Here is a 21,904-nt window from a genome sequence, read left to right on the forward strand (position 1 = left end):
GATGAGTCAATTTCCCCTAGTACAATCTAGCAGAAGTCTGAGTAAATATGTGGGTACCTTGCAGGAAATTAAAATTGTATACTGTTGTATACTGAAATTGGAAAACCAGGTCCTTGGACTGGGGCATGAAGACTAGCGGCAGGGGCCTCCAGAGATGGGCGAGTGGAGGAGGAGATAAACTACCCGACACATAAAGGCAGGACCGCTTTTGAGCCTTCACCTCCACTGGGCCGGAACGGGAGGATACCAGCTTGAACTGTAGCCTGTGTTTGATTTTAAGAAGAAGTTTTCTCGCAATACGACTTGTAAGGGGTGGGAAAAAATGGAATCTGGACCTCTGTATGTCTCTAAACAAGCTTTTCATATTTAGGAGGAGTCAGGTGTTTATCTGAAAGCAAATCAGTGACTCATGACTCTCCCCAGGACCACTTATCTCACACATTCCTGAGTGTCACAGTGAAAAGGAGAAAAGAAAACCTAACACCCCGGGCCTTGCTAGAATTAAAAGGAAGAATGGTATGTCTTTGTTAAGATTAATGACAGTGTGGCTAAACTTTAAATTCATATGGCAAACCAGCGAAAGGACAATGTTAAATGATAAAAACAGATGCAATTTCTTGTGTGCTAGACGTTACAGAAGGCATGTTGCAAATATTATGATCTGTAATTTTCACAAAATTCCTGAAATTAAGGTACACCAAAATCTTGTTCAGAATCCTGACCTGCGACTCTTTTTGTTTAAAACCAAAATTATCTGCCACTTTTTTTTTTTTGAGGAAAATTAGCGCTGAGCTAACATCCACCGCCAATCCTCCTCCTTTTGCTGAGGAAGACCAGCCTTGAGCTAACATCCGTGCCCATCTTCCTCTACTTTATATGTGGGATGCCTGCCACAGTGTGGCTTGAGAAGTGGTGTGTGGGTCCACACCCTGGATCCGAACTGGGAAACCCTGGGCCGCCAAAGCAGAATATGTGAACTTAACTGCTGCACCACCAGGCTGGCCCCCATAATTATCTGCTTTTAATCGGATTTTTACTGGCCTTTCCATAAAAAGTTGTCTGTGTGTGGCTCTGTGCAGGTGTGCTGTCAAATACAGCTAGCTTGCCAGCACTGAAAGGAAGTTTATTACAACAAGGAACATCCCAGCTATGTGCATGGTGTATGGTCAACTGTCCTGGGGAAATGATGAGCTGATAAGGAATGTTTAAAGTACAAGGCTGTAGTCAGTTACCAGGACATAAGAAAGACAGACAATAATAGGGTTGGAGTGACTCTTTTCAAGACACTTCACCAACAAAACAAGTAGTTTTAAGAGGCAGAGTTTTTTTTTTTTTTTATATGGGGCTATTTCTATTGATAACAGTTATGGTTTCCTACTAACACCCAATATATGTGTGCATTGTATGCAAGACCCACCGTCTATGGAACCAGTTTTAAAGGTCTAATGAGCATACTGAGATGGTGATCATCTCAATGATTTTAAAAAATTGTGGCTGCATCTTCGAGTTCACCAACTCGATGATAAGCTTGCTAATAATGTGCCATAAATTGTGCAGTAAGGCCCCGAGTGGTGCCAGTCAATTAAGCGCTTGGTCAGAATCCATTCTAAGACCCAACAGGCACTTGATAAGACACTGGCTGATAAGGAGGCATCCTTCTTCCTCTTGTCATTTGAGATTTAGGTCCAGGTTTTTGTTTAACTCTCAGCTGATACATATCAAACAGTTGGGCCTTGTCTGTGACTAACCCACAGAAAGAGGCAGAGGCAGCTTGTGGTTGCACAGAACAAAAGGGGAGCCTCACTTGAACTGGCATAGGAACAAAAACTCCATGCCCGGAGAAGGGCTTGTCTGTGACTCTGAAGTCAACATCAGTCCCCGAAGGTATCCGCAAACATCAGCCAAAGTCAACTGTTCTGTCTGCAAACAGAAGCAACATTGGGAGGCAGAACAAAGCTCCACAACCTACACCTCTTGTTCCTTCTAGAACAAGGAACATTAACCGAACAAAGATATGTCAGCTTCTGTTACACAACAAGAAACTAGAAGGTGGAGGAGGAGAAAAATCTCTCCTCAAAATCCTTTAGTTCTGCTTTCCTGCATTTTCCAAATGTATTCTGAATAGTCAATTGAGCCAATAATTATCAGGTTGGTAGGCAACAGCCATTTCCTCTTGATTTAGCAGGCTGTCCGAGGGAGGGTGCCAGATTCTGTTTGAAATCAATTATAAACAGCAAACTAATTTTAAAAATATGCCCATTGAGCAGACATTCTTGAAACCTAAAAGAGACGTCTGGGATGTCAGACTAGGATTGATGAAAATGCTCAGGCCCTAGAGTAGAAGAAGATGATGCTCAGACAGTCTGCACCTCCAAGACACCATGAACTCTAAGCACAGGACAGCAACAAGATCATCTGTGGCTTCATCCAAATATCTCAACCCACTCATTTGATTTGATAAGGATAATTTCAAAAATTTAATAATAGTTCTGATTATGATGATAGCATTAGGTGTTTTGAAAAAGACTTTGAGTGTCATAAGATAAAGTTAACAAAACACTACCTCCAATTTAAGCTATACACAGATTTTTTTTTTCTAAACATGAGGATGTTGTCAAAAGTCTCTGACAAAGATATTCTTAGGAATTTCTTTTTCTGTTCAAAGCTCAACTAATAAACTAAACTGATGCAGAAAGAGAAACAAATACAGTCCTCTTGAGATAATAAAAATTATTTTTCTGTTCCCTTCACTGACCCTTCTTCCTCCATATTATCCCTATTTATGTATTTTCTTTACCCATTATCCCTGGGCTGGGCCTAAAGTATGCAGTCACTATGTACGGACTGATTGGTAAGAATAAAGAATTTCTTTGACAAACAGAAACAGAAATGTCATATAATTCTATGAAGCACAATTTTTAATCTGGGCCAACATGCTGAAGACATGAACAGGATAGTGGAAAACTTAGTCTGAAGAGCAGGGGTCTTTGCAAAGGTTTGGCTGTACTTGTGCTGCTGTGACAATTCCAATGAGACACATACTTTTTCTTTTGTTTTGGTGAGGAAGATTGGCCCTGAGCTAACATCTGTGCCAATCTTCCTCTATTTTGTATGTGGGATGCTGCCACAACATGGCTTGATGAGTGGTGTGTAGTCCAGCGCCCAAGATCTGAATCCATGCACCCTGGGGCTGCCAAAGTGGAGCGTATGAACTTAACCACTATGCCACCAGGCTGGCCTCAAGACACATACTTTTAAAGACATTGGGTTTGGGGCTGGCCTGGTGATGAAGTGGTTAAGTTTGTGTGTTCTACTTCGGCAGCCTAGGGTTCACAGGTTTGGATCCTGGGTATGGACCATTGTTCATCAAGCCATGCTTCTATACAAAATAGAGGAAGATTGGCACAGATGTTAGCTCAGTGCCTGTCTTCCTCACCAAAAAAAAAAAACAAAAAAACCCCCACTGGTTTTTGGGGACCAGAAAGGGGTGACCAGGTAAGCATGTTCATTCATATTTGTTTTGTTTGTTCATTTGCTTTACTAACTTAATTATTGTTGAGAGTTTCAAATAATGACCTAACACCCCTGAGACTTAGCTTATAAAACAATCATTTTTTAAAATCAACATTTTATTCACTCATTTAAATACAACTTACACCTTTTAAATTTCCTTAAAGAGAAATTTACAAAAGAATTTAATTAATTAAACCACACGTTTGTTTGTATATCTCAAACACCTACCCACCTTATAAAATACGGTTATGACTAACAGTGTAACATTACTAGAAATGTTGCCAACTTTATTATATATGGACTTCATACTGCTTACGTTTACACATCAAATGGAAGAGTTTAAATCATTAGCCAAATAACTGACGTTGAAGTTGACGACTCAATTGTCTTTATTTCTGAAAAAGTCGCTCTCCAGGTTGAACTATCTGGATACTTCTATCGGATTTCTGTGTTGTTTATACTGTCTCAGCTAACATCCTAGTTTTATACCAAATTATTTTCCAGAAGTAAATAACCACATTTACATTATGATTTTTAAAAAGTAAGTTCTGTCCTGCTTTTGGATCTACATTCTTAGAGAAAAGAAAAATAGTTATTTGATAACTAGGGAAATTTTTACCATCATTTGATTATTTTCTTAATGATCTAACTAATTCTTAATTATTTAAATAATTAAATAGGATTACGTGCAGGGCTGGACCAAAGAAATCCTGTTCTGTCAGGAGTATTCAGAACAAGGGATAAATGGGCAAAGGTAAATAGAACGAAAATGCATAATTAAGGAGACTGAGATTCAGCAAAGTTTTGAAGTCTGATATCCAGATATGCATAAAAAAGGCAATTCAAGAACACGTGATATGTTTTTTTGTGCTGCAGAAGACAGATGTAATTGAATATATTAAAAATTTACATGGGGACATTCTTTTTCCAGAGAGTGGCTGGTATTGATATTCCAAGCAAACTTGCTCTTGACCCCGTGGCTAATTAGGAACAAGACTGATAGTTAGAGCTCTTCTCTCTCTAGGTAGTTTGCCTTCTCTCACCACTCCCCACCCCAGCTAGATTTACAGCAATAAGCGACAATGGAAGTTTCTTTTAAGACAGTTATAAATTTTAGTACATATAACTATATTATACATTCATCAAAACACATTTACTACACCATGACATGGGGAAAAGTGAAGTTTAAGTGACTTGCAGGAGAAATGCATTACCAATTGTTTTTCCTCTTAATTGCCATAAAATATAATTAAGAAAAAGGTGTATGTTTTATAATGTGCTAGAATAATGTTTTGCCATTTTGTCCCATCATCCTAAACAAAATGGCAAATTCTGGGGTGGCCTTTACAATGCAGAAACAGTCAGATGGCGGCAATAAGATAAGGCAGCAATTTCATAAGCCTTTCTCCTAAGTAAATGGTTAACAAATGATAGGAACTTAGGAAAACAACTTTTCAGGGCTGTATGAATTCATATTTTTAATATGACTATATTGAAAAACGACAGAGATGAACTAGTGATAGAATGATGAGCTAAAGATGAAAAGGGACATTCAAACACCTGCTCATCCTTTAACAGCTCCTTAAATGTGACTCTCCAGTCAAGAATTTTCCCAGCCCCCAGGCAACATCAGTTAAGCAATTCAATGCCTCCATAACATGTTTCTGGTACCTCTTTTACGCTTCTGCTTCTTATCGAATGTACTGTGATTATCTCTTAGGTGCCCATCTCTCTCACTAAACATGGAGATCCCCCAGGGCAAAGAGAAAGGTCCCACTCCCCTTTGAGATTTCAGAAATTTAAACAGTTTGGCTATAGCAGGCACTCGAGGAATAATGACAGCATCTGATAAGCCCAGGAGGAAAGGCAGACGGGGGTGAAATCTCAAGAAGGCTGCACTAGTTGCCTTTCTTAGGCTTCTGGTAACTGGTTCTATAATTGCGGAAGAGTCACTGGCCCTTGATTTCCTCAAATGAAGAATGAGGCTGCTTAGATGTGTTAGCGTTTGGCCTGAAGTGTTTTCCAGAACTTGGAATCTCACTGCTCCCAGGGCAAGCATTTTTTCCCATTCTCTAGTCTGACAGCCCCCACCATTCCCCATGGCCTTACACCTGTCCACTTAAGCGCCTGCCTGACCCCTGGAGGCATTCTAATTTCTGACCTCTCAACTGTTTCCACCGCCTCTCCTTTAAGAGAACAAAGAAGACTGAGGGAAGAAAGGAAAGAAAGAAAAAAGGGGAGGAGAGAGCCATGAGAAGGCTATGGAGGAATGGAGAAATAATGATAAATCTTTGGTAGAAATTTCAAACTTAGATCTGATAATAACTGTTGGTTTTATTTATGTCACATCCAAAGGTTTCCCCAAAGTGAGCCAATCAGTGAGGCGAAACATACAGATGTGACAGCCATGTCACACCAGTTCTCAAGGAGTTACCCACAATCAATAGAGAAGCTGGGGCTCACAATGAGTGTGTGTACAGGAGGGGTGCACCATCAAAGAAGCTAGCTCACAGTTTTTGGTAATTTACAATTCTATCATTGTCCCATAAGTCTTTTAGACTTGAAATATTTGGCAGAATATCCTACTAATTGCAAAAAATTATCAAATATTTTAACTGTTACACTTCTTGCCCTAAGCCTAAATGAAAACAATTTTGAAAAAAAGAATGGGACGCTTTAACAGGTTTTCTCCCCACAGGAAAAAAAAAAAAAGGAAAATGCTGAAGCTTTATAATACCTTCCAAGAAAACAAATTGCTTGTTCTTCGAAAAGGGATGTGTATAGAGAAATATACCAACACCCTAATTGTCCACATTTTGATGTTAAAGCAGTTAACTAACGGAAATTCAGTGGCAGTGGTATGCTGGTAAGTGTTTAACAACCAGCTTTCTGGGGGTTTGGGAGTGGGGAGACCTTTGATTTGTAGCATTTGCCAATTTCTGTGCCATAAAAACTTCCACCCCAGCCGATTTCAAACTACCAACATGATGTCACTGTATGTGGAGTTATGAAGAGATGCTGACGACTGCGCTTGCTGGCTCTAGCACAAATTGGAGTGTACCAATATATCTGTCCTCTCCTGACATGGATTTTACCGCTCATTATGCTAAGATAATGTTGTGTAAGAAAATATTGAAACTTGCACAAACCCTTTATTTTCCCTATAGCAAAATCTGTATCACTCTCAGTGACTAACTTCCGTCATGAAAAGTATGTAATTCCAAAGGGACCCAAAGAAAGCACCAAGGCCCATGACAAATGCTGCTGCAGGCAGATGCTAATCCTCTAGATCAATGATCTGATACCTGACAGATGTGGTGTACGTGAGAGCGTTCCTCTTTTTCAATGATAAACTGTACATGTTCTCCTACATGAATGCAAGCTCACTGCAGCGGTGCCAGGTAGGCAGAACCGAGTCACCACGAGTTCCTTAGCGGAGCAAACCTCTTCCCTGCGGAGTAGCTTCACTCTGCACCACTGCTATCCACGGACTAGGGAAGTCCCTCTCAGAACGGATCCGAATGTCAAGTTAGTAAAGGGAGAGTCCCCTGGTGTATGCAGAAGTTTTTCTCCAAACGTAGATTGAAGGAATTTAGCTGCATTGAGCTAAGCCAATCACAATGCCAACCATACAACACTTTGCCAATGCATAGTTCATTGTTGGCTCTGAACCCATTAGGGGCGAAAATACTTCAAATGAACCTGTAGCAATTACGATAGTTGCTAACATTCATGACCTCTATATGCACTAAGATGCACTCGTACTAGAAGCAGTGGACACCTGTCTTAAAATCTTTTTAGAGTAAGCTGGGGTCATAAATAAGCAACTACTCAGCAGACACCTCTATTGTCATGGAAACTATGTGCAGGCTCCCTGGAGGGCTTTTCTTACATTCTGACTCACATCTCCTAGTGCTTTTATACTCACGGTGACAACATCTACCCTGAAGTTGTCTGCAACGCCATCTCCTCCCTCGGAAAGATCTCCTACTTCATGTGCTTTATCCTTTGAATCTTCTCTGTTTATATGAAATGCAGTGCAGAGTTCCTCTTGCATCTAACTTCTACAACAAAAATGCTGATAGAGAAATGTGGATACAACGCCCATAATGAGACCTGAACATGACTGTAAATTGAGCTATGTGACACAGTGAGGTTGCGAGACAGAAGGACAGAGGTCTTATCCACAACAGTGCAGTCTGCATGTGACCATCCTTACTGTATCCAGCAAACCAAATAAGAGCCTTGGAGACTGGCTTCCTGGATTTGAATTTCAGTTTTGTCTCTTACTAGCTGTTGGATGCTGGGAAAATCACCTAACCTCTCTGAGACCTAGCTTCCTCACCTATAAAATGGGGAAAACCTACTTTACAAGGTCTGCTCTGAGAATAAACTGAGACATTTATAAAGTATTTAGAACAGTTTCTAGACTACAATGCACAATAAATGTTAGTTATTATTATAAAAAATTAGATACACAAATGAAATAAGAACAGATATTTCAGTAAGTATATACTATGGCACTCAATTTCCCAGATTTTTTGCTATATTCTGCTTCTGAAAGTAGTTCAGATCGGTGATATGGATTGACTTTGCAAACATTGTTTAAAATGGTGTCATTCTCATGGGAACGTATTCAGCTATTACACCTTCTGGAAAACGTATGCCAACCAGGGCATGACCTCACCCAAACCATGTCAGTCTTTTATTTCTCATTCAAAAGGGAAGGCTACAGGAAGAGATTTGTAACTAACATCTTTGTCTTTAGATTTTCACCTTCTCAATACACCTTTCCTGTTGATATTACCATTATTGTTCTTCAAACAGAACTTATCATATTTCTATCCTCCCAACATGAGCTGATTTTGCTTACAAAAGAAAAAAATTAACTACTCAACATGACCTTCAAGGCCCCCACAGTCTGGCCTTAGCCTGTTTCCAACTTCTGTTTCCATCACAAATTTGATCCTCTTGCCAGACTTGATTATTTATCTAATCTGTCATGTATTTTCACTTGCTTGCTCATTCATTTATTCATTTCATTCAAATACTTCATACTTGCTTACGATATGGCGGACACTTTGCTAGGTGTTAGAGATTAAAGATTTTAAAAATGCGTAGGCTCAGCTTTTAAAGAGTTCACAATCTAGTAAAGAAGGTATGTAAACAGCTCATCATAAAACAGCAATGCGATAAAATCTGTACAGAGGTGACTTGCCTATCAAGTCCTGTTTGAACTCTTAGGAGTGAGTAATGGCTTTTGCCTGAGGAGGCTGAAAAATGTTTCACAGAAAAGGTAAACTTTATCTTTGGTGTTAAATGATTAAGAGATTATGTATTCAATAGGAAGATAAGAAAAATGTTAAGAGGCAAATTAAATTAAATAAAGCCTTGACTATATGAAAGAACCTATGGAATCTAAGGAAAGCAAGTATTTTGGTGGGTATGAAGTACATTTGGGGAAAATGGAAAATAAGGTTGTAAAGAAGGTTGTGGATAGACTGAGATTGTACCTGCTGTAATCGATGAAGGTGTCTTCTGTTTTTGTTTTGCTTGCCCAGCAAGTGTTCCCATCCCTCTTGTTATTCTAACAGACCTTGCCATCCCTGCCATGAAGCAGGTATCTGATCCAGGTCTGGCCGATGCAGGCAACTGTAGCTCAAAGGATGTGCACCTTTCAGAAGCAGGGCCAGGGACAAACCTTCCCTGAGACTGACAGTGGAAGAAAGAAGTGCACTTCTGCTGGGTGGCTAAGCAAGCGCTGTCTGTGATTTAGTTACCTGCTAAGGGGAGAAGGCTTGTTTGCATTTGTACAGAATGAGCCCAACATGCAGAAGAAGAGTCAGCAGAGATGAGATAGAAACAGAAAAAGAGTGAGTCCCAGGGAGGCTGCATCTCTGTCACAGTCCTTGAGGTCATGGTTCCTGGTGCATTTCCTTCCCTTTCACAGGTGACTGTCAACATCTTCTCGGCCACACAGGCCAATGAACCCCTACTTGGCTTAAGGGAGTTTGAGCTGTGCAGCCGCCATTTTCAAATGAAAGAGTCCTGACTGACAGATGTGCCACATTAAGAACTCTGATGTACACGGGAAGGCAGTGGGAGTTTTAGAGAAATTGAGGACATGAAGTGTTTTCAAATGGATCAAAGTTCTAATAGATCAAAAGTCCGTTAGAAAAGCAGTTCCAGTGGGCTGTACAGAGGATGGGCTCAAGAGAGACCATTTAGGCACCTCTTAGGCCATTCAAGAATTAGTCTTTCATCCTTAAGAGAATTTCTGACTATTGAAATAGGCTGCCAAGGCTCAGCTCACTGGCATCTCTTCTACAGTGTCTTTCTGACCCCACTCGGCTGGCATGAATAGTCCTTTGTTCTGCATTCCTGTAGCACTTCATGCGTACCCCGGACATGTGGTTCTCAAACTGCAGCTTGCCTTACAATCACCTGGAAGGCTTGTTTAAAAAAACAGACCGCTGGGTCCTTCCCTGAGAGTTCCTGATTCAGTAGGCCTGGGGTGGGACCCAAGAATTCTAACAAGTTCCAGATGATACAATGCGACTGGTCCAGGGGCCATGCTTGGAGAACTGCTGCTCTAACATATTTCACTGGAGCTATATTCTAGTTTGTCTGCTCATCTGCATCCCCCTGCTAGATTAAAAGTTCCTTAAGGATTTTCTTATTGATCCCTCTTAAACTCTCAGTAGCCAACATAATGCTTTATGAAAAACTGGTATTTGATGTGCATTACTGTGTGTTGACTGTGGAGATAAGATAAACATCTTACCATAATAATTTCCCTCAGTTATCATCCAAACAGATTCTCTCAAAAACTGAACTGTGTAACTACAGAAAAAACGGAAAGGCAGAATATATCCTGACTTCTTTGTGGCTGCCTAATTTTGATTAGATCTTCTATCTGATTTCTTTTAATCCCTGGACATAAAAAACAATGATCCTTTTCAAATATAAGAAAACTTGAGATGCACGATACTCAAGAAGTTAAGACAAGCGGTTTGTCTTACTGGTGCATGTATTTCTATTTCCCCTTGGTTTAGCTGGCATTGGACAGCACATGGGAGAAGACACTTCAAGCATTTTTTCATCCCAATATTTACAAATGCTGATCAAACTAACTTCTTTTTGTAGCTGCTCTTACGGCAAGACATTCTGTTTCTTTAGGTTTCGTTGCCTATTTAAAAATACCAGGTTCAAAATTATTTTTTTAACCATGTCATTAAATTAGATTTTTGTGAATTAAAAAATAGCATCGTGCCTGCCTTGAACCCTGTGGGATAGGAAAGGCCAGGCTACATGACTTCTGGGTATTCAGATCAGATCTCTAGTTTGTCTATTGGAATTCACATCCTCTCCTTATGAGCTAATGTGGGTAGCTTCTGGAATCGAACATGCCTGGAAACCAAGACTCTGTTGATTTGATCTTTCTCATTGTCCCTGTGTTGAGCTTCTAGTAGTCAGAATGATCTTTATAATTCTTACAGCATCTCCAGGTAATGGGGTAGAGTTCTAGATAGACCTGGATGCAATATCTAAGGTGTATAGAGAAAAGGTGGGCGAGGGGGGTTGCAGAGTGGCATTACCTTAGGCATCCTGTGACATTGTAGAATATATCAAAATCAAGCAAACCATTCGCTTTGGGGTAGTCCCCTTCTGGCCACCCCGAAAAGGGGATAATGATATTCTCATTCAGGATGAGCAAGGCTTCTGTTATCATGAGATTCTTGAGTTTGTCATTAGAAGACAAATTCCACAGCAAACCTAGAAAAACAAAGAGAACCATCAAAACAGTGCAGGGTTGGGTCAAAATGACTGCTGAAAAGATCAGTTAAGGCCATCTCCCCGGGGCTATGGCTAGTTATAGATAAAAAAATAAGGTGTGAGGAGACAACCCCTTTCTCAACTGAAAGAACCTATTTAGGGCTTATTCGATGGCAATGGAAGCTGATCCGCAAGAACAATTTATACACACACACACACACATACATACAGAAAGAGAGAGGGAAAAGTTTAAATTAATCACAAATGTGAATGACAGTCAGAAATCTTTCAATATTTATTACTGTTTCTCTTAAAAGACCCTACCACAAAGCTGACCTCATCGGGATGATAAATTCTGGGCTTGCCAATAGGGAGGCTTGAAATGATCTTACTGTAAGTAAGATTTCAATATTATGAGTCATATTTTTTCTCCCTTAGGTGCATGGACAGAATACCTCCCCCTGCCTCCTGCTCCCCACCACCTGCGACTTTCACCTGACATTGGCCTCCCGATAACAGCAGGAAGGGCCTGCAGACAGCCTTTGCCTATGCCTGTCAACAGTAGCCTGATCAACAACACCAATTAATATTTATTGATTCCTACCCAATGACAGACTTCAAGTCCGCCCAGAATTTATGCTGGCGATCTCATGTATTTCTCATGTTAAAGTTTGGCAGTGACAGAGAGACATGAGTATTTTATCTATCTGCCAACTTGCATGGCCTAAGCTTTGGCCTAGGACTGGTACCGAATTCACTCACCTAACTTTCCCTTTCCTGTTGAACACCTTTTAACTTCTCCCACTAAAGAGAACGGCCATATAAGCCAATCTGGGAAATTAAAATAATAGGATATTGTACTTTTCAGGGCATTTGTGAGACAGAGACTGAAGCTGGGTACTGAGAGAGAACACAAGGTGGGATTTAGGACTTGTTTTTCTTACAAATTTGGTGCTCAAATACTTCTGATTCAGTGGAAGGACTATACACCTATTGCTTGCTATTCCAGTGACTCTCACCAGGTGTAAAGTTGTCTTGCCATCTTTCATACCTCAGCAAGTTATTCTAATTCACTAGCATCTGGGAAAGGAGAAAGAGAGGGGACAGAAAGAGAAGCCATCTTCATTTTCTTCCCTAGTCACTCCCTGGCCACCCAGTCAATAACTCCTACTTCTTAAATTTACTGCTTTGTCTGTATGAAGGAAAGAGGAAGCATACGTATTGTGAAAGATGACATGAGTGGAGCCATACTAAAATAAAGGCAGAGCAGTCATTTCAGTGGAACTGCCATGCACATCTTGTCTTCTTTATCTTCCACACTAGACAAAACCACCAAGATTCCAGGAAGTCAGTAAGGACTGATAAAAGTGGATTTTGCTGATGACCAAATTGCTAACCAATCAATGAAATGCAAGTCTAGCCTTCTGCCTGATGAGTGACTCTCAAGCCCATCTATGAGGTACAAACCTAGCCTTACCTCACCTAGTGCCAATGAGCTCCCCTTTAATACAACTCACCTCATCTTCCTCTCTGTCTCCAACAAAAACTCTGAGCCCCTCTCCTGTAGTCGAAATATTATTTGGGTTTCTACCTGACTCTGTGCTCCCCAAATGGCAATTCTTTGATCCCAAAATAAACTCCTCACTGCCTCTCATTTTGGTTCTTTGCTTTTTTTGGTTAACAGTATACAGGACAGTCTACTTTAGGAGAAAAGCAAACATGGTGGTCTTGGCTGAATTATGTGGTGATATCATCTCCCTAGATTTTAATGACTGAAACAATAGTCTGTAGGGTTAAAGGCTGGTAATTATTCTACCACACTTGAATTTGGCCCATCAATTAGAACCTTCTACGCCTAATGCAGTCTTTTGGGCTTAACCAGTTTACTTTGGCTGTGTATAAGTAACTAATTTCTGAAACAATAACCAAATTTCCACTGCAGCCTACACTTGGCTTCCATGAGATACAGTGACATCGGGTCTAGTGTCCTGTGAGGACTCAAATTCTGGCTTATGAGGAAGTCTTTTCTTGCTCAAATGAGCATTTGGGGTTAGTCATGAGCAGTGTCCCTCAGCCACAGGTTTTGCAACACAATGACTTCATTCCTCCCACTTCATCTTAAGAGGCCCTGGATGGGGGAGAGACAGAATAAAACTCCAAAGGTGGTTGAAAACAATTTAAAGGCAGGTCTGAGTTGAATCTGGTTACTAAGCTACAAAAGAAAGTTAAAAAGAAAAGAGCGAGAAGGAAAAAAAAAGCTTCCTGTTCTAAATAAGCAAACAAATTAACAGTCTCTGCCTGCCAGAGGCTTAAAAATGTGAAGCATAATGACATTTCCTTTTTTTAAAAAGGACCACACAGGGCACTCAAAGGAAAAGTACACCTTACAATAAAAACCAGATCTGGAGGATTAATTTGAACAAAGGGAGTGGAATTTTCCTTCAGCAGTCAATGTCCTTTGTAGCTTGGCATGCTATATTATTTCTACAGAAGTATATGCTTTGGGGGGTTTTAGTAAAATTTTTGAATTTTTAATGGAGGATATTGTATAGGAATGTCATGCCTGCCAAGTTTCTGTATGGTCCAAAGCTAGGAAAAAGCTTAAATGTTCACTAGAGCTTTGGGGTTACACACACATCTACAAACATCTCCTCACACATATACACAGAAAATCAGTAAGTGATCAATTACAAATTGGGAAAATATGTATGACGATACGAGACAAAGGGATAATATCTTTAATACAGAGAGTTTTTATAAATCATTAAAAATTAGTTACTAGTAGAAAAATTAACCCCAAATTAAAAGATGTTAGACTCTAATACACATAGGCAGGCATGTTCTCTAATAACTAAAGAAATGCAAATTTAACAGCTAGATATCATTTTCTGTGACGGGGGCAGCAAAATCAAACCAGTGAGTGGAAATTCTAGGGGAGGAGATTTGGCTTGCTGAAAGTATAAACTTCTAAGAGAGCTTTGAAGAAAACAGAGAGATCTGCCTGTAAGATCTAGCTCTGTTGCTGGAGCTGATAAAAATGAGCTCATCCCTTATCACAATATTGACAAGAGATTTTATCTCGAAACCAGAGTGTTAGACTAGACTAGCAGTTTCCAAATGAGCCGGGTGGCAAATCACAATCACATATTCCTGGGCCACACCCCAAATTTACTGAGTCGGAATCTCAGGATGGATTCCAGGAACCCGTATTTAAATAAGGACTCCATTTCTGGCACTGGGAAACCAATGCACTAGATGCCTCTGAACAGATGTTCCCTTCAATGATCAGATTTTAGATCCCCTGATATAAATATTTAGCGTTTAGGTTTTCATTGTTCTCACCTTTAACTTCTGGTCAATTTATTCATCAGGCCGAAATTTCTATTATTATAGTTTTTTGTTGCATCTGGTCTGCCTGTAATTTTCTATCATTAAGCTCTCATTCTAGCCAAAAAGAAAAGGAACTGGATTCTGATAGGGATATACTTTGAATAATTAGCAATTATAAGAGAGATAATGACAACTGCATTATCTAGAAATTCACTGCCAACTGTGATATTTGCAAAAAACAGCTAACTAGTAAAGGGATCTTATAGCTATTAAAACCCATCTTTTATTCATATTGCCCTCCAGGACTGAAAATATAGTTATTTAACTAAGTCTGCACGACACTTTAAGTAGCAAAACTTGCAAATTTTATGATTAAATGAATCCCTATCATTGGTACAGAAGGAGAAGGCGAAGGAGAGATGGTTCTTTTTAACCTTGATCTTCAACGTGATCACACAGCAGGCAGAATAGCTTTTTCACCATATCCACCGCATGGATATACTCCTCCTTTCACCTAAGTTTTGTAAATCTTATCTGAAACATCACACTATTTCAAAAGCTATTTATTCCAAGTTATATATAAACCCGAGGTATCTTGTTGCACATTACAAATGCAGAATAATATACAATTATGTTTAAAAGCTGCATAATGAATATTTTATAGTAAAATGATTTTGATATTAAAATACAGCAATGCAATTAAATATTTCCATAAAATATGCGGAGGTCAATATGCATGTTCAACCCATTTCATTGACAATCATTCCCTGACTCTTCCCTATGCAATACGCAGAGGAGGGGCAAGAATGCCCTGCTTCATTCTTCCATGACCTGTCTGTTTAACCCAAAGGAGAGCCCTACTCACTCCAGCAAGTGCTCATTACTCAGCGACCTTGGAGATGAGCCTCTGAGACTAGGATGTACTGTTCTCATTTCAACTAAAAGTTCACTACCACACTCACTTGGTGAGCGACAGGGAACAATCTCTTGTGGAGGGAAAGTCTTTGATCCTGAAGTATTTTCATCAGAAGAGGGAAGAGCTCTTCCCTCCTAGGCTGGTACTGAGAATGCCAGAAAGGTCAGTGAGTTGACACTCTTTTCTAGTGAACAAAACTCTGGTGCTGAACTTCTTAGCATATACAGAAACAGATGGGTTTTTTTTTTTACATCTTGGCCAGAAAAATCAGAGTCGTATCTGAAAACACACCTTACTTTTTTATTTGTGTGTAATCTAGATCTTCCCAGGCCAACAGCTTCTTTTTAATATTCAGTCAGACATCCACAGTTGTGGAGAAACTTAAAGGAGCACCACAGTTGTTACCGCAATAAACATATAAGCATGGCAGCCTAATATTAAAGGATGCAAAGGCGGTTCAGAGAAGCCCCTTCCATCGAAACTCTGCTGAGGTGGGAGGGAGACTGAGAGTAAAGTATGCAAGGATGGCATTTGAAAATGCTTCAGAGAAATGATGTCTGAGACAGCTTGAAGGATGAGAGGGTTCACCAGGTGGTCTAGGTGGGGAAAAGGATTCAGTCCAAGACAACAGCAGAGACAAAGACATCAAGAGAGCAAAGTGACATGGACCAGACCAGCAAATCCTTTAGGATTGCAGAACCTGGGCTGGAAGGGTGTGAGAGGAGACACTGCTGCCAATGGTCACCAGGCTCACATCATAAAATCTTTGTGTGGCATGCTACAGAGCACAGACTTTATCTTACAGGTAACGGGGAGCATAATGGCATAATATTTTCACTTTAGAAAGAAATCACTAGAAGCAGAGTGGTGGACAGATTGGGAAGGTGCAATATTGAATCACAGAGGTAGGTATGAGGCTAGTGCAAGAGAAAACTAGAGAGACGGAGAGGGCTTCATCCAAGGCAGTGGCAAGAGGAGAGAGAGGAAGGGTCAGAAGAGTGAGCGAGAGCTCTCCCATCAGAGATCCTCAAAGACAAAACCCTTCCCAAAGAGGAGTAAACATGAGTCACCTCCGCCCCCAAAGCAGTAGGTGGGAGCCATACTGATAAAGCAAAACACTGGGTTCAAATCCGGACTTTGTTCTTTACCACTTGCGTAACCTTGGGCAATTTACTTAATTCTCCGAGCCTCACATTGATCACATGTAAATCATCAATAATGCCTTACGAAGCTGTCAGGAGAAACAGAGATGAAAAATGGAAAGTCCTAGTTTAGTTTCGCATACATGGCTATTTGCTTTGTGTTTCTAAACAAAGAAATAAACATATCTATCCTGTCAACAATTTATTTCTGAGGCCTTATTTATTTATTTAGAAAGCACTTATTTAACTCTTCTATTAATAGAGCTAAAGGAAGTTACTTAGACGGATTTGTATCAAACATTCAAGTGTCAACTCAATAAACATGCAATGAACACCCTCTGGTAGGGATGTTTGGCTTACACTAGAAATCCTGGGAACTGCGCAATCAACCTCCATTTATCAGCTCTGTAGGTTACCTAACGTTGACTGAATGGTTTCTATGGCATCAATACGACAGAATGTTCTCTGACCTCAGATTCCTTTTGCCTACACAGAAGAGGAAGTGTGGTTCAATGGATTATTTCCTTGACACACACGCACACATCCTCCCAAGCTTTCTACCTACCATGTACCCTAACCTCAATCACTCCATTATCCAAGCTTCCTCCAAATGACCAGCAGCTTCTTTCTGCGTCTTTGCTTTGCTGGCAATGTTCGTTCTGCTGGGAATAAATTTCATTCTCCTTCAAAACACCAGTCTAAAGCCTGTCCCTCTTTTCACGTCTACCATGAAACATATCTTTACAGAGTCTTTTTTTGACTGTAAAACAGGATAATCTATTTGATTTTCTCTTCTAGTTGTCATTATTATATTTTAATGAAGAAAATATTAGGCTCTAAATGTGAAGTTTGGTCTCCTTTTTTAATGCCAACCATCACATAATCATTCATATTTTAGTAGCTCGAATATAAAATCCACAACCTTTTTAGGCTTGATTCTCACTGCCTGGCATTTGAAGTCTGCTCTATAAATGCTGGTTGAATGAATGAATGAATGAAATTACTCTTAATTTCCATAGGTATTTTAATATAAGTCATGGATATGAAAGGAAATCTCTCATGGGATATGATAGCATGCTGGCAGAAGGGTGGCATGGTACAACCCTTCGTATAGTTTTATAAAATTAAAATATATCAAGATAGAAAAAAATGTGATATAAATGTGTAGAGAGGACATATGACATTTTTATAGAAAAAAAGGGAAACTGTTGCATAGTAAGGTACAGAAGGCAGAAGCACAAAATATATTCAATTCAATTTAAAACAATATTTATGGAGTACCTCCTTTTTAAATAAGTAGGAACACTGTCAACAATTATCATTTAAAAGAACTTTTATAGGATATATTAAAAAGGGTTAACTTTGGGCTTTAGTTTTGTCATCTGTAAAAGCGAAATTTAATACCCAATAATACCTAAAAATACCTCGAAACCTAAGGTTTTTGTGATAATTAACTTAAAAAATGTATGTATATCACCTGGAGCATTGAAGATACTTAATAAGTTTCCCCGGGCATTACTACTGATGATTGCACTCAGTAATGCTTCTTGCACTCTTTGTAATGTGTGCAGAGAGAATCAGCTGAGGGCTGATGGTGATGGCGGGGAGGCTGGGCTGGAACATCAATGAACCATTCTCTCCTCTACCATATGCACTATTCACTTAAATCAAACAAGGCCTTCCTTCCCCATGCTTCAAGGATTACTAACTTTTGCTTTACTTCTGATTATTTCATCTTTCCAATTCATTGGGCAGAAAGGAGATATTTATTTGTTCAAATCAGTATTTGAACAAAAATATGAAGTAGAGAACTGAAAAACATATCCAGCCATTCTTTTTCTCTCTCTCTTTTTTTTGGTGAGGAAGATTGGCCCTGAGCTAACATCTGTTGCCAATCTTCCTCTTTTTGCTTGAGGAAGATTGTCGCTGAGCTAACATGTGGTGCCAGTCTTCCTCTATTTTGTATGTGGGACACTGCCACAGCACGGCTTGATGAGTGCTGTGTAGGTCCACACTCGGGATCTGAACCTGCTAACTCTGGGCCACCAAAGAAGAGCATGTGAACTTAACTAGTACGTTACCTGGGCAGCCCTCTCTTTCTCTTTTTTGGGAGTAGAGGGACAGGTGAGCTAGGGACTTGGCATTGAGGGGGTCCAGGTGATGAAGGACTGGGAAATCTAGTTTCTGGTATTTTGATCAATTTGACTAAATTGATCTTCTACATTAGGACACCATTTGACTCCCCATTTTACCTTCTTTGTATAGACCTGGCAAGAAGACTGTAGAATACATTATAAAAATAACTGGGTGTGGTTCTTGTTGGGTTTCTTCAGAATGTTTTGGACACCTAGGACAATACTGAAACCTCACACATTCTCAAACTACAAAGCTGGCTGTTTGTGAATTTATGCAAAATTTTCACACGGTGAAGTCTCGTCAAGAAGTTGTTTTAAAGATATTTAGTCAAAGGTGCATAGAATTTCTAATGAAACATATTAAGCAAAAGCCTCAAAGTAATTTCCCCTTGAAATTTCCTTCAGAAAGGAATTCAAACGTGACTTGAATCTGGGGTCTAAGCCAGCAGGTGATAATGTTCCTTGAAGGCCATCTCTCAGATTACAATGAACCCATCCATCATTTGTTCCAGGAAACTTAAGGAAAACAGATGACATAACACATTCGGCGGGCTGCACTGTGTGGCTATGCCCTTTAATATTCAGTAAGTACTACCTGTGATTTGCTTTTTAGTCTCCAAGTCTCTGGTTTGCTTTAGCACCTGGAGCAGCCGAGGTACCCCGTTGAGCTCAGCTACCTCCAGCTTGTTGTCATTGTCTTCAAAGACCAAGTTTCTCAAGGCCCCACACACGGCTCGCTGCACATCTTCATTCTGGACTTTTAGGAGCTGGAGAAGCCTGGGGATGCCGCGAAGCTGATGAACCTGGGGTGGAAGTGGATGCATAGTTCAGATGTTTATGAATTTGGATGTGGCATTAAAGACACTCAGCATAATATGAACAGATGAAGTTCACTGATACTGATTATAACTCCCATTAATCAACAACTACAGGTGGCATAACCTGAGGCTCACGGTGTACAATATACCCCTGCTATAAGGCCGCATCTCTCATCGAGGAGTTTACAATAAATTTGAGAAGACCGAAACCTATGAAAAAAGTGAAGGGGAAAGTTAAGTGATAAAGGATGGATAAGTGATAGCTCAGTGTATAGAAAAAGTTAGGTGATAAAAGCCTTAAGTATCATAACGATGAACAGCACTGGGAATCAGAGGAACAAAGCAAGTTTTATGGAAGAACACCATTACATGAGTGTTTTTCCCAGGACAAAACTTCAGAGTCAATATAAACAATAGAAATCACCTTCATCAACAGTAGAAATAAAAATTCATTTACCATGGCTATTATAGTAGCAATACAAACTATCCTAAACGCGAGCTATTTTTTAATGGAAATGTAGCTGACATGTAACATTACATTAGTTTCAGGTACAAAATATAATAATTTGGTATTTGTACATATTGCAAAATGATCATCACAATAAGTCTAGTTAACAGCCATTACCACACACAGTTACAAATTTTTTTTTCTTGTGAAAAACTTTTAAGATCTATTCTCTTAGCAATTTTTACATATACAACACAGTATTATTAATGGTAGCCACCATGTGATACATTACATCCCCAGGACTTATTTAGTTTATAACTGGAAAAATGCAAGCTATTTTTGTGATCGATTGCTTTGAGTATTTAAAGAGATTTATATAAATTGTGCAAGTATTTTAAGTAAATAACGTAACTTTACACTTTTTATGTACTATTTAAAAAACATTTCTTCTATTCAAATATGCAAGAAAGAAAACGCTCTCCATCAGAGAAAGGGCCAGAACTAGAATAGAAAAGAAAGAGATGGCTTAGATTCGGAAACCTATGGCTGTTTAAGAAAAGATCAAATAACGGCAGTTGGCAAATTTTCTGTTTTAGGCTGCAAATATTATCCACAGAAATCAAGGGACTGCTGAAGAGAAATGTTAAGTTACAGACTGAGGGTTTTCTTTCTCACAGGCTCCCATTAGCAGCTGATTTTTAAATTTTTAAGTTGGCAAGAGCTTTTAGTAAAGATCTTGGTTATTTTCACCATCTTAATGCAGAACTTTTTAGGAAGGAAGTTTGTGAATGGGCATGTTCAGATGAAGGGGGCCCTGTCAGATGAAGTGCATCATGTATGAATGATGCCTTCACTGCACACCTGTTCACACTCAGGAGAGAGCCACACACCTGGCCCCGTGGCGCATTTTCATATTTTCTAGGTATCATCAAACTCTAGCTTCCCCTTCACAGATGGATAAATGGTACTTAAGATAGAGCCTTCCAACCTTACATCTTCCTTTGTTGGGATTGCGGAGAAGACTCAGAAGGCAGGAATAAAAGCCAGGGTTCTAAAATAATCTAAATAATAAAAATAGTAACCATAATAATAATGTCCACAATAATAATAATAAAAAAAATAATACCTCCTCCTCCCACTTCTATCATCAGGGGGTGTCGGCATAGTGTGAAGAGTTTTATATACATTATCTAATTAATAGCTTGCAAGAACCTTGAGAGAGAAGTACTCTTTTGGTCCCTTCAGGGCTCCACTGGCGGTCATGAGGAGTAACACTTCCACTTATTGCCTCCCTTCAGAGGAGACGCTTGCAGCACAGGAGACAAGTAGGAGACCGGCCACAGCAGTTTTGTTGGGCTATGTCTAAAGTCATTCTAATATATTTGTTTGACAAACGAATGATAAAGATTTCCTAGCTATCAATTAAATCCGGTCCAACAGATCATCTATCTGATCATTTCATCTATTTCCATTATTATACTTCCTTAAAAAGCAGAAAGACGCAATTTATTTGAAAACAGCCTGTCACCCACATCTTTCCCTAATTCCGTCAATTTCTATTTCATAGTTAGGTTTTAAGGTGGGTAAATTCATACTCTATAAACTTCATAAATGCCAGCTAGAGTAAATCTTCATAGTATTGCACAAACAGATGCACAAAGAAAATTCTGTTTGTCCTGAGGGTACTTTGGCAGCTTTAGAAATATTTTATTACTTCATTTATAATTTATAAGTTGCCTTCTTCAAAATATGGTGCGAAGTGCCTTACTGGCCATACTGCATTTCCAGCTGCGATGAGAGCGTCTGTGAGAAGGTGGCACGTGGGA

General features: G+C 39.5%; 1 protein-coding gene across 2 annotated transcripts in view; it reads right to left on the bottom strand.

The window, feature by feature from the left end:
* Nucleotides 1-21,904, bottom strand: part of PKP2 (plakophilin 2) — an 82,286-nt gene that overhangs the window by 23,856 nt on the left and 36,526 nt on the right. For both annotated transcript variants that reach the window (XM_070619367.1, XM_070619368.1), the window contains exons 5-6: nucleotides 19,408-19,615; nucleotides 11,112-11,289 (exon numbers count right to left, since the gene is read on the bottom strand). In XM_070619367.1, the coding sequence (XP_070475468.1) occupies nucleotides 11,112-11,289; nucleotides 19,408-19,615 (386 nt within the window). The remainder of the gene's footprint in view (nucleotides 1-11,111; nucleotides 11,290-19,407; nucleotides 19,616-21,904) is intronic.

Source organism: Equus przewalskii, chromosome 5 (assembly GCF_037783145.1).
Source record: "Equus przewalskii isolate Varuska chromosome 5, EquPr2, whole genome shotgun sequence".
Taxonomy (NCBI): Eukaryota; Metazoa; Chordata; class Mammalia; order Perissodactyla; family Equidae; genus Equus; species Equus przewalskii.